The sequence below is a fragment of the Acinonyx jubatus genome, chromosome D1 (assembly GCF_027475565.1).
Source record: "Acinonyx jubatus isolate Ajub_Pintada_27869175 chromosome D1, VMU_Ajub_asm_v1.0, whole genome shotgun sequence".
NCBI lineage: Eukaryota > Metazoa > Chordata > Mammalia > Carnivora > Felidae > Acinonyx > Acinonyx jubatus.
This window is the reverse complement of record NC_069390.1, coordinates 91,120,200-91,133,505: the sequence shown is the minus strand read 5'-3', so window position 1 is coordinate 91,133,505 and position 13,306 is coordinate 91,120,200. Positions and strand designations below refer to the sequence as shown.

The window sequence follows — 13,306 nt, the reverse complement described above, 5'->3', positions numbered from 1 at the left end:
ACTGCTGGGAAGCAAGAATGTAGATTTGCTGATAGATTGAAAGCAGGGACAAGAGTGGTACAGACTGAGCCCAGTTCTGAGACTCTGGGCCTGGCAGAGCGGGTAGAACTCTCCAACCATGTGAAGTCCCTAAAAAAATAGGAAGGGACTGAGTACATCCCTCCCTGGGGAAGGTAGACTTACCTCCTGACCTACAGGGAGTTTGCATTTGCAAGATTAGCAGGAGGTCAAGGAGGTGGGGGCAGTCACCTCAGTCAAGCCCCAAGTTCTGCCCAGTGGCCAACCATCGTGAAGATTTGACCAGGGAGTTTTAAGGCTGGTGGAAATAAAGGGAGGTGATCTACCCTGCAAGATCACCACTGGGCTGGAAAGGGGACACCCCCAGACCACAGTGACAAAAAGTGGAGTTCTAGGAGCTATTCTGCCTCACTCTTGCCATAGCCATTAAAGCTGTGCTTTCTGCCAGTTCCTAGCCCCCAGCCCTCCAGCTCAGAGGACCCGGAGACCATGAGACCGCCCTCCCAGCCAGGCTAGTGAAACCTGAGCACTTCTCCCCTTCCGAGAAGGAATGTTCCTTAAGAGCAGCAGCTGCCACTTGTCCCCACAGACCAAAAGTGCCTTTCCCTTGAGACTAAAGCCCCCAACAGGAGCAGAGCAGGGACAGGATTAGGTGGCTTGTTTACATGTGTTTGGCTTCCCTGAGTTTGGGAGCCCAGCTTTTCCCAGCCGAGGACAGGACTCTGGGCCTGCCAGAGTGGAGGAAGGCTGCCAGGAACAGGGTGTCTGGGGACAGGGTCAACCTCCCCACCCTCCTCACCCGCCTAGGGCGCATGCACACACACACACACACACACACACACACACACACACACACACCCCATCCCAGGCCAAAGCCCAGTCAGGCCATGTGTTTATTGAGCATCTGTCATGCACCCAACACTGTGGTAGGCAGTTGGGGGGAATTCAAGGAAAGATCCCTCTTTCCCTCAAAAGATCTGCAATGAAGGCCAGGGAAAGAGGACACAGAAAGAGCACCATTATGCTATATGTCCACGATATCAGGCCAACAGGAAGCATTGAAGGAGTCAAGAGAATGGGCCATGGGCATACCCAGGATGAGTCAAGACAAGCTTTCCTGCAGAAATGTGGCGCCCAGAACCAAGTCCCCACCCCCTAGCCCAGGCCAGTTAGCCCACAGACCTGCCCTCCTGGGAGGTTTGGGAAGTTGTGGGGAGTGTGATCTGAGCTGGTGGATCAGCAGAGACCCCTAGTGGCCTGGGGGTGGATGGCAGACAGCTGGGGTGGGGTAGAGTGGGAGACAGTGCCCCCCCAGCCCACCGCCATCTGCTTACCCCCACCCACACATTCCTAGGGAACAGCACTGGTTTCTCTAAAATCCTCAGCTGGAAAGACCTTTGCAGCGTCATCCAGTTCGAATCCCCTGCTTTACAGGCATCCTTGTAAGATAAACATTCTGGCTGTTTCAAAATAACTTAAAGGACAGTTTTTCTATCGTTTTTTTCCTTCACTCCTTCCTTTCTTCCTCCCAACACAGTTTATTCCAGGAATTTCTTCCTTCAGTGGAAGTTAAGTCTCCCCGGGTAAACATAAGCCCTTTCCCCGTTAACAGTGAAGACCCGTGGCTCCAGGGACTGACCTGGCTCCTCCTAGGCCAACAGCAGACCCTGAAGTCAGAGTTCAGTCATTGTCAGGTCACACATTGTCAGGTCACACCCCACCCTCCCACCCTCTACTTCCAAGAGTAATCCCAGAGACTTTCACTTTTTCTTCAGTAAGGTTTCCTTTTGCACAAATCATCTTTTTTTTGTTCCCAAATGAGATTTGGAGTAAAACTCACCACAGTGAACACCGTGGCGCAGAAAGAGTGGCCGACGGCCCCAGGCGGCAAAGGCTTTGCAGCTTGTCCCCGGGTGGGGATAGGAGGCGCAAGCTGTCAGCCCATCTAAAGCTGCTCCCCTAACCTTGCTGTGCCTGCTCCTGAGAGGCTCTGTGCCTCTCTGTGTCTCAGGGAAACAGCACGCGAGAATCAGCAGTGGGACAGCTTCTGGGGAGGCCTGCAGAGCCCAGCTCGTGAGTTTCCATCCAAGTCGTGGGTCACCTGGTCCAGGCCCTGCCACTGCATTCCCAGGAAACTCTATGGACATTTTCAGCTTTGGGGCCTATTTCGTACTCTGAAAGCACGTCCTACTGCTAGAAAGTAGGAGACCGCACGCTTCCCAGTTAGATGGGATGGCTCCAACCAGGGAAGCCAGGCTTCTGGCAACTTTCCGAGGCTGGGAGACACCACAGACATGTTCCTGGTGGGACAAGGCAGAGCTCTTGACCTAGACAACCAGCTCTGAGCCCCTGGCTCCTGGACAGTTTGGGCAGGGATGGGGGACTCTGGATGCGGAAGAATGTCACGAAAACTGTACCACATGTGCTCCTCACCTCTTTTTTGGGCGCTAAGAAGGACACAGCTCTATTTGGGTCCAGACACATCATCCACCTGGTTTGGAGTCTGATAAGTCCCAAGAGGAAGCTGTCAAGATGAAAATACTGTGTGCTTAGCCAACATCTTCTCCCCAAGGGGCTTCCTCTGCTCACGTAGTAGCCCCCTCCTCAGAAAAGACCATAGACCATTCCCAGGGCTTCAGAGCCCCCTTGTCTCCATAGACAAAGGCTCCAGAGAGCCAGACCTTGGGCTTGACCTGAAATGGCTGCAGTCAGGTCACAGAGCTCGTCCAAGACAGGGACGCAGCTCCAGCTCTGGAGCTTGGCCTGGGCCCGGGAACGTCTTAGGCAGGAATGAGCCGGGCATGTGGCAAGAACCGGTCACTGTGACTAGGTCTGCAGTCCCAGATGAATCTCCACTGCTGCTAAGAACCCAAGTGGCTCTAGGGACCTTCTAGGACAGGTTTTAAATCCTGACTATGCCAAGCCCAGCTCCCCGGGTGAGTAGCGTTAGCCAAAGGAAGTGGAAAATGATTTATTGGGTGTTCAAATGTGCCAGGAACCTTGCTTCTGTCAAGCCTGGATGTCTGATTCCAAGGCACATCTCTCTCTCTCTGAGCATCAGCGCAAGAGCCGAAGGACCCGCATGCGAGGCACAGCTGTGACTCCAGGAATTCACTTTGGTTCTCTGGACCTCAGTTCCTCTTCAGACAAATAGAATAATCTCTCTCCCGATGACATCATCGTAGTGGGGAGATTAAAATGAAATAGCATGGTGAAAGCATTGCTAATATTCGATACGTGCAACGAAGAGGTAGTCTCAGACCCACTGATCTCTGGGACCAGCTGAGGCAGGTTTCTAAATATACAGATTGCTGAGGGTCTGATTCAATGATGCTGAGAATCTGTGTCTTTAAAAACTCTCCAGGGCTCTGGCAGGTTTGTGAAACAGCTCGTATTTACAAATGTAAGGGGTGGATGTTATTCCCCCACACCTCAGCGATGCCAGATTTTGCTTCCTCTTTTTTTTGCCCAGCTAAGACATGGCCAGCCATGGCCCTGCCCATGATCTCTGTCCCTGAAGCTCTACATTCCATTCCTTTGCTGATATCACTTGGCTGCCTCTGGGCACGTCCCAGCCAGCGACCCCAGAGTAGGAGGAAAGAGTAGGAAAGAGAAGAGTCTGATCTCATGCATAAGGCAAATTGCCTTTAGTTACCCAAACTCAGAACCTGGCATGGAGGCTAGCAAAACCACAGGGCAGAGAACCAGCCAGAGCTTGAATAAGCAGGTGAAGCATCCAGGCTCCTCACCCTTCTGCCTCTGGCAAGCAAGTATGTGTGCTGGTTGAATCCCAAAATACACATCTTGTATTTATTTTACTGATTTTGCTTGTGTTTCCCTAACCTTGCTGGATACTTTTTTGGGGGAAAAGAAAGTCTGGGACAACTTTTTATGTGTGAAATTCCCAAATACCTTTACCCATGAGGAGCACCGTGGCATGAATGATTCCCGACAAGAGATTATTGACAAGTCATTTCCATCAGTTTTAGGGGGAGAGGCAGGGAGGGACGCCCTCTTCTATTCATTGTACCTTCCAACTTCACCTCAGCTTCAAATAACATCAGCATTGGTTTACATCCTATGAGACTTGTTGGCCGGGGTATTGGGAACGAGGGCAGGATCGACCTTAGATGGACACATAGCTGAAAACAGGCTTTGAGGGCTCCTGGATGTCAGCACTGGGCCAGACACATTTTATGAATGAGACTGAGGCTCACAGAAGGGCCATCATTTGCTGACTCCCAAGTCTCTCATCTTTCCTCTGGGGCCCATGCTGCCTCTGTACTTCCGGGGTTTGATTGTTTTACCTGTTCACCTTGCCTCCAGTAACTATGTGCTGAACCCCTGTGATTCCAGGAGCACCTCATAGCCCAGTTCTTGGGACAAGGTAGGTGTTCAATATTTGTGGATGAAGGAGGGCTGTGTTCTAGTCCCATTGCTGCGAACCAGCTGGGGGTCTTGGGTGAGTCACTTGGGTTTATAAGCCTCAGTTCCTTATTTTTCCTCAGGGAGTTGGAATATGTGGCTTTTAAGAAATCTTCTTTAGGCTTCTGAAGGTCCGACTCAGTGTTAGATTTGAATTGCTTGAGTGAGGAGGCCAAGAGTTTGGCTCAAAGAACCTCTAGACCTTCCCTGGAGGCTGAAGACCCAAGCTTCTCCCAGTCCTGAAACAAAAGCTAGGAAGGTAGGGGCCTTTTTTCCCCCCTGATTTAGTCTATTTTCTTGACTGTTTACCTGTGTAAATTCTTATAGCTCATGCCCTGTGACTCCAGGCTTTGAGCATGAGAGTGTCAGCCCTAGACAGCCATCAGATGGGTCACCTGGTTCAAGCCCTGTCGTCAGATGAGGAACTATGGTCAGAGGAGCTCGGAGACCCATGCAGGTCTCGTACAACTCCTTTTGCTGCATCTCGTTGGCCACCTTTCTTGCTTTCTCCAAATAAAGCCTAGACACCCCAGCCTCTCACACACCCAAATCCTTCCTCACAAGTTCTCCCCACACCGAGCAGGCAAGCAGGGAGGACTTATTGCAGCCTTCGTGCGAGGCAAGCGGAGTCCCTCAGCATCCAAGGACTTCCTTGCCCAGCTGTTACATGGCAATGACGAGGTGACCGGAGTGCCAGGGAGAAAAATGGTCTTCTTATCTGCTTTGGCTACTGCAAAAACAAACTGGAAGGATTGTTTACGGGGAAAATGGGGGCTGGCATGTTGATAGCACGGGGCAAAGGGAGACTCTGTTTGCAGTGGGATTCGGTGTTGTGAGCTGGAGGTAAAGGAAGGAATCGATGAAATGTGCAGACGGGTGGCTGAGGTTGAGGCTCCTATGAGATGCCCTTAGGAGGCAGGTTATAAAGAGACTAGGGTGGCTGTCTTTTCTTATGATTTAACAAGTATTTTAGTAGCCACTGTGTGCCAGGCACCTGAGCTAGGTGCTCAGGTTACAAAGATAAAACATTGGAGGCCACTTATGTGTGGAGCTTGGTGCAATAAAAAAATGTCATCATAGGTAGGTGAGGAAGCGAGGTTCTGGGGGAAGACAGTGTCAGGGAAGGCATCTGTAGACAACAGTGTGAAGGGTGAAGAGGTGGTAAGCAGATAAAGCCTGGTCCTCAGCCCTGGCCACACATTAGAACTACTTGGGGAGTTTTTAAAATGCCAAAGCCCCAACCACACCCCCAATCAATTAAATTAGAATCTCTGGGGTTGGAACTCGGGCATCAATATTGGAAATTCCCAAGTGAAGCCGAAGTGGGGACCACTGGTTTACGAGATAATTTATGTCTCAAGTTTCAGAAGAATGGAATGGCTAAGTGGGTAAATATTGTTGGTTGGTTGGTTGGTTGGTTGGCTGACTGGTTGGTTGGTTTTTAATATTGAGCCTTCTTATTCACCCCTTCTAGGAGGCCATAAGAATTGTCTGTCAGATTTGGGTCCTGGGAGGAGCAGGAGGAAGGGAGGAGGGCAGGCAAGAAGGAAGAAAAGGGGAGGAGGAATTTGGGGTTGTGGCATCTAAGCATTTAGTGACATTGTCACAAACCACACACCTCCCTTACTGCCAGGACCTCCTGCAGAATTCCCCCAATTCCATGTCTGGAGTCTCCAATAACCCCCAGGGGATTGTGGTCCCAGCCTCAGCGCTCCAGCAGGGCAACATCGCCATGACAACCGTCAACTCCCAAGTGGTGTCAGGTTGGTGCAGGGGATTGTGGGGAACACTCCTGGGAGGAAAATGGGGTGCCCCAAGGTGGGGGGCAGGGTACTGTAGGAACTATCTTAGGAAATGGGAAGGGGTGTCCCCTGCCAAGTAGGGGCTCCTAGCTCGATTCCTTGACTAAAATGCTCTATAAATTTATAGATGCTTAGCACCAAGACCTGATTGTGATGGTTCAGAACAAATTTGGGTCAGAGTCTCATGAGCCCCTCAAAACCAAATAAAGCTATTGTCCCTTCCCCCAAACAGTTCCCACCAGAGGCTCTGCTCTCTGGACCCTGTTCCCATCCCACCCACCCCCACAATAGGGGCTGAATGCCTCCAGAATAGAGGGTGTTTGCATAGGAGTGCCAAGTGATTTGGAAATCCTGCTTGCCCTCACTCCTACCCACCCCCATGGCAGGGGACCCAAAAACTGGTTGTCTCCTCAGGTGGAGCCTTATACCAGCCGGTTACCATGGTAACCTCCCAGGGTCAGGTGGTCACCCAAGCAATCCCCCAGGGAGCCATCCAGATCCAGAACACACAGGTGAGTGTGTGTGCATAGGGCATGCACTTGGGCATGGGTATGGGGGAGGGCAGCCGTAATTGTTTACCATGTGCTGGGCGCTTTACACAAGTAGCTCATCTCATCCTTATTATTCCTCCAAGAGGGGTCAGTTACCCCCAGTTCACAGATCAGAAGCCGGGTGTTGGAAAGGCTTTATCAACTCCTGGGATTTCACTACCTGGGATTTCACTCAAAGGATCTTCCACCTCCTATTCCTGGTCTCCACCTCGAGCCACTCTGTAGCTCAGTGGGATAGAGCACACACACAAGTGGCGGGGAGTAAGAGGATCTGAGGTCAGGCCTGAGATGTGACATTAGCTCTGTCATCTTGGATGAGTCGCCCGACCTCTCTGAGTCTTGGAGTTCTTATCCACAGAAGGGGGATTCACACCAGCTGCACAGAGACCTCCCAACCTGCAGGGCTCTGTGAGTGCTGACCATGATAATAGGTAGGAAGGTGCTTTGCAAACTGTGAAGTACCCTAGAGATGCTAATAACTAGTAGATGGTTTCTGGCAAATTTGTCTCTCCTATACCCTCCACATGTCCCTATTTCCTCTGTGTCCTCTCTCATCTCCTTCTCCACTCCTCTTCCTGTTTCTTCTTCTTCCTGTCTCCCATTCTCTGAGGGGCTGGTGCACGGTGACAGGAAAGGTGACCTCCCCAGGGCCCTAAGAATGAGTTGCAAAAGGGGGTTGGCAGCGAGAGCCTGCTGTCACTATAGCAACAGGTCCCTAGCTGCTGGCCCGCCAGCCTGCTGATGCTGATTTTTTCTCCACGTGCCCTGAAGGTTAACCTTGACCTCACCTCCCTCCTGGACAATGAGGATAAGAAGTCCAAGAACAAACGAGGAGTCTTGCCCAAGCATGCCACCAATATAATGCGTTCTTGGCTCTTCCAACATCTCATGGTGAGTGTGTGTATATTGGGGGTGTGGAGTTGCAGCATGGGGCATGAATAACTCCCCCAGGGTCAGACTCTGCTGTCGTCCCCAGATCTGCACAGGGTGTGGCCCCAGAGAGAGACTCTCTGATAGAGATCTCATCTTCCAGAGACCGGGTCAGATGGGAGGATTTAGTGGGGCCTAAAGCTGGGACACTCTCTCTAGTGCTTGCTACTGACATGAAAAAGCGTGACATCAAATGAGGGAATGGGGATAGACATGTTCTGAAGAGAACTAAGGACTGGGAAAGTGTCTCATGAAGGCGGTGAGATTCCACGGGGTCAGGGCTGTGGTTGCTACAGGTGGCCACGCACACCCCTGCCCTTCTCCCATGGAAGAAAATGATGATTCTCAGCTCATGCTCTTCTGTTTCCCGGAGTCCTCACCACTGGGGTAGCAGTGTATGTGTGTCCCTTTTCCCTGTCCCTCTGGTCAGACCAATGAGGCACGGTGCTGGGGAGTGGTGGCTGTGACCATCGAGTCTGGAGGGAACAGCCCAGGGAGAAATCTCCTTCCTTACGTAACAACTGCCTTCATAAGCCTCTATGGTTGCTTCCATAAAATGGCAACACAGCCTTGGGTTTCAATGTAATGTCTATAGAGAGCCTGCTGTGTGCACTAACGTGATGGCAGTTGTGTGCTGTATACATTGTTAGTAGCAGCAGATAGGACTTCGGTTGAATGTCAGGAATGAATTTGAAACTATAATCCCCTAGCATCATTCAAAAGTTGTAGCAATAAATGAAGACCAATGGCCATGTCTGGGCTGCCTGTGTAGGATGTGTGTGCATGCGTGTGTGTGTGTATGTTTGTGCACATGTGTGTGTATGTTTGTGTGTGTGTTTGTGTATGTGTGTGTGTTTGTGCGTTTGTGTGCGTGTGTGTGTGTGCATGCACACACATGTGCGCACCAGAGTGGGAGGGTAGATTCTGGACGCACCAGCAAACTGGCGGGAGTCTGCGAGGTCTTGGCCTGGCAGTACAAAGACAGACAGAAGCAAACAAATACCAAGGACTGTCTTGGCCTGTGAAGTGTGGGAAAGAACGGGGAGTGAGGGAAAGTCTTTCTTCAGAGAGGAGAGGAATCAAAGGGATCATGGGAATTAGTCAGTCGGTCAATCAGCAACCCTTCATTTGAAATGCCTCGGAGCGCCTGGGTGGCTCGGTCAGTTAACGGCTCAGGTCATGATCTCGCGGTTTGTGGGTTCAAGCCCCTCGTCGGGCTCTGTGCTGACAGCACAGAGCCTGGAGCCTGCTTCGGATTCTGTGTCTCCCTCTCTCTCTGCCCCTCCCCCACTCATGCTCTGTCTCTCAAAAACTGAATAAATATTAAAAAAAAAAAATTTGAAGTAAGAGTACCTCCAGAAGCCATGAAGCCCAAGCCTGGGCCATCATTCCCAGATATGGGCATCTTAGGGACCCTGCCCTGGAAGTGCTGGGCCCACACGCCCAATGAACAGGAAGAATTGTTCAACGGTGACCAGTGAGGGGCTGGAGCTCTGCCTCTCCCCTCACATGGCCAGCCCCCAGCTCTAAGGTCTTGGGGCCACCCCAGTGAAAGCTGAGGAAGCAAAATTTGGAAGCACCACCTAGAGAACAACCAGGAACCTAATTTGGAGAGACGGGGTTGGAAGGCTATGGGTCAAGGTGAGGAGAGGAGGTTGGAGAGACTCCAGGAACTTAGTGTTGAAGCCAGGAGCAGGGCCAGGTATGGAGGCTTCCCTCAGGCCTCCTGGCAGCAGCTCTGACTCACTAGCCGAAGACGGTGGTGGGGATGCCCAGGCCTCTTGCGTGTCCTGGTTTTCCACACCATCAGGGAGCCCCGGTGGCCCTGTGAGCCCTGTGTCCATGCTACAACTCCCAGCCCCACCTGTGGGAAGAGGGGCTCCCTGGGAACGATCCATTTCTGTGCCCTGGCCCATCATACCCAGCATGGGGACAGCCGTCCCTCTCCCATCCCCACCCTGCCACGGGTCCAGAGCTGGCTCCACACGTTGTGGCCCAGTGATGTGTAACTCTACACTATGAGCGTGGTTGAAGCTCATGGGCGTTTGAGGGAGCCAAACCTGAGCTCAGATCTAGACTCTACCTCTTACTCTGTAACCTGGACACACTCACCTCTTGTGAAGATGACGAAGAAGCAACGGAATAATTGCCAAGATCCTGGCACACTGAGGGGCTTAATACACATTAGTTCCCTGTCCTTCCTTCCCTGCCTCCCCCACCCCATGCATTTTTGAAGACTGATGTGAACATACCTGCAATATCATCCCTGAGGGGGAGAAAAGGCAAGCATAGGAGGGGAGAGGAGGCTGCAATACCATTTCCCCTGCCCAAGCGCCCAGGCCAGCACCTGCACTGACCCCTGCGGGCTCCTGCTTCAGCTACCTGCCACACCCCATTTGCAAATCGCCCCTGACTTAAGTCTTGAGACTACAGCGTCACCCTATCTGTCCCTCTTGGCTGTGTCTCCCCTCTGACCTTGGACTTCAGTTTACATCCTGCCCTTTTGCCCCCTTCCTGCTGAACCCCCCTCTACAGCTTAGGGTCGTTTCTTTCCACTCCATGGCCACTTCCAGCCAGACTGGGGATGGCGGGAAAGTAGAGGTGGAGAAGAGGGGGAGTAGTCACTGAGCACAAAGAGGGGGAGGAAAGACCCAGATCGGCTCTACAAAAGGAACTGGGAACCATTGAGAGGGCTTGCTGAAAAGCATGAGTAAGACTTTCTGCCCCACACCCTCCCACCCTGGACCCTCTCCAGCTCCTAGTGCACTCAGTGCGGATACTATTAATAAAGCACTTAACATTGGCAAAGTCCTCCCTCGGTTAATGCCTTCCTCACAGCGGCCATCAGGAGAGGACAAGGGAGTGACCCCTAGCCCTTTAAAAAAGTCACAACTCAGAACCTCTGGACCGGAGAAGGAAGGGATGGGGAGATGTTCAGGCTCTAGCGACACAGCACGGCACAGCTGTCGCCTGCAGGCCCAGTCTGGGCCATGGATCAGCCTGGCTACCCAGACACAGGTGGACGCACACACCCCCAAACCCCAGCTCAGGAGAGGCTATGAAGACTGGGTAGGGGGGCACAGCAGAAAGAAGACAGGCTTTCAAGACAGACACACAGGGGCATGAACTGAGGTCCTGCCCCCAGCTGTGCAATCTCTTGGAGTCTATTTCTTTGAAAAAAGATAATACCCATTTCTCATGCTTGAAAAATTAAATGAGATCACATGTATAAAGAGCCAACCTTGGTACATAGTCACATTTGAGAAATGTGAATCCTCTTTGAACTTTCTAGAACAGTGCAAGGATTTAGTCTAGGACTAAGAGCAAGTTTTTGAGCCTCGGGCCCACAATTTGTGCAAATTAGAGGTGGACGGCTGATCTGTTGTTCTGATCTATAACACTTACTGATTTTGCCATCTTTTGACCCTAAAAATATACTGAAGAATACCGTTACTGGCCTGTTCTGCGTATATATGTGTATGTGTGAAATCTCCATGTCTCCTTTCTCTGACTCAATTGTAAATTACTCCAGGATAGAGATCATACATTACATCTCTCCTGTGGGTCCTAAAGATTTGCTTCCCAAAGTGTGTACCTTTATAGGATGTTACAGGTGTTGCTCCCAAGACAGGTTAAATGAGTTGGGGAAAACCTGGGTTATACAAAGATTAGCTCAGTTCTTGATTCTTAGTGAATGTGCAAGAGGGGTCATGATTGGAAGATTTCCCCAAACATATTTGATCACTCGAAGACCGTCTTTGTTTTCATTGTCACTTTGAGGAACAACTCTGAGACTGTAGCTCTTGGGAGATACAACTCTGTGGTAATGCCTTATGGGCATAGAGTAGATGTTCAAGTTTTAGGAAAATAGGGTAGAAAAAAGTATAAAAAAGGACAGATCTCAATATACAGTAGACGTTCTCCTATCCAGTACAGTGGGGACAACCCATTTGTTGATGGCTTAATTGGAAAAGTTGGCTGAAGAAAGGAACAGCCATTAAAAAGATACATTTCAGAGGCGCCTGGGTGGTTCAGTCGGCTGGGCTCCAACTTCGGACCAGGGCATGATCTCGCCATTTGTAAGCTCAAGCCCCACATGGGGCTGTTTGCTGTCAGTGCAGAGCCCAATTTGGATCCTCTGTCTCCCTCTCTCTCTGCCCCTCCCCCACTCACACTGTCTCCCTCAAAAATAAAAATAAAAATAATTAAAAAATAAATAAGAACAAAAAGATACATTTTATTTTAATGTAGAATATATGCACACACATTGGTTTGCAAATGTCCTGATAGAGGGGGGAAGATCTTTTTCTGATTAAGGGTCATACTTTTACCAGCACAGACCTCTCCTATAGTAGAACATCTATAAATTCCATCCTTATTTAACATCAATAAGAACTTTGTCTGGGAAGTAATCTGGCTACGGGATCTTTCTAGACTTTTGTTATGTATTCCAGCCTCTTAAATTTGCCTCACCGATCCTAACTATATGGCATTTTTAAGGAAATCGGAATCTCGAATCTTTCCAAAGCATTCCACTTAGTTTTCTTAGCAAGAATAACCTTCTTTTTGCACTTCGATGGTATTGGTTTACAGAATAGTTAATTAAATCACATGATTACACTAGCATGTATAGATGGAGTAAACCAGTCTGGATACAAACACTGCCAACTTCCTGAGAAGCAGATACTATTGTCTAATGAACATTCTACACAGTAGCCTGTTCACCTGGAGCATCCAGGACAATGTGGACATTAGTTCACCTGGGTTGCAGAAGAGATGGAGAGCATATGCTAAATCCACAGTCTCGATTAGTAGAGATTGTTCATTAAAACTTCTGTTCATAAATACTAGTCTTTTCTGTTGTCTTCTTTCCCTCGGGGAGAAGCTCGTATTCTTTGACTCCTTTCATCCTGTGTGTGAGGCTTCTTGTCATTTCCACTGTTGTGTGGCATTAGCAGCTACAGAAATAGATTCAGATGAGAGAATGCTCCTGAACTGGGACTTTCTCCCCAGAGCTTTTTTGCTGTGAGGCTGCAGTGAGATTGGGAAGGTTTCATCCATTAGCCGCTTGCTATTGGGTCCCCAAAGAATCCAGTGATATTTTCTTACTATTGCCTTTTGGTTGAAAGAGGCCAGACCCCTGCTGGAAGCAATCACTCCATAACAAACCCAGGCCGGGGGAGAAACCCCAGCAGAGGGTCCTCTCCACGGAGGAAGGAGAGAAAGGCTCCGCTCTCCTTGCCCAGCTTCTGCCCCCACCCCCTGTTCTCAAGATCCTAGCACCCTTGGCCCTGCCGGGTCACTCTGCTCATCTCCACCCAAAACATGACTGTTCTCTGTGCTGCTGCCATTGAAGCACTTTATAGAATATTCTCTGCATGTTGTGGGGGGGGGGGGGCGGTCCCAGAGAAGAAACCAAGCCCCAGCAGCCCCTGCAGGGCGGGGGACAGATCTATGCGAAGCATCTTCAGACATCATCTCATTGAATCCACCCAGCCAGTTATCCCCATTTTACCAATAACAAAACTGGACTCAAAGGAGGGAACCTATTCCCCAATATCTCACGGGATTTGAGCCCAG

General features: G+C 50.4%; 1 protein-coding gene across 9 annotated transcripts in view; it reads left to right on the top strand.

Annotated features, from left to right (window-relative positions):
- PKNOX2 (PBX/knotted 1 homeobox 2) overlaps nt 1-13,306 on the top strand; it is a 316,244-nt gene that overhangs the window by 285,370 nt on the left and 17,568 nt on the right. For 8 of the 9 annotated variants that reach the window (XM_027036851.2, XM_053203925.1, XM_015074072.3 and 5 more), the window contains 3 exons: nt 6,077-6,206; nt 6,660-6,757; nt 7,568-7,687. The exons of the other annotated variant lie outside the window; for it this stretch is intronic. In XM_027036851.2, the coding sequence (XP_026892652.1) occupies nt 6,077-6,206; nt 6,660-6,757; nt 7,568-7,687 (348 nt within the window). The remainder of the gene's footprint in view (nt 1-6,076; nt 6,207-6,659; nt 6,758-7,567; nt 7,688-13,306) is intronic. 9 annotated transcript variants of the gene reach the window in all.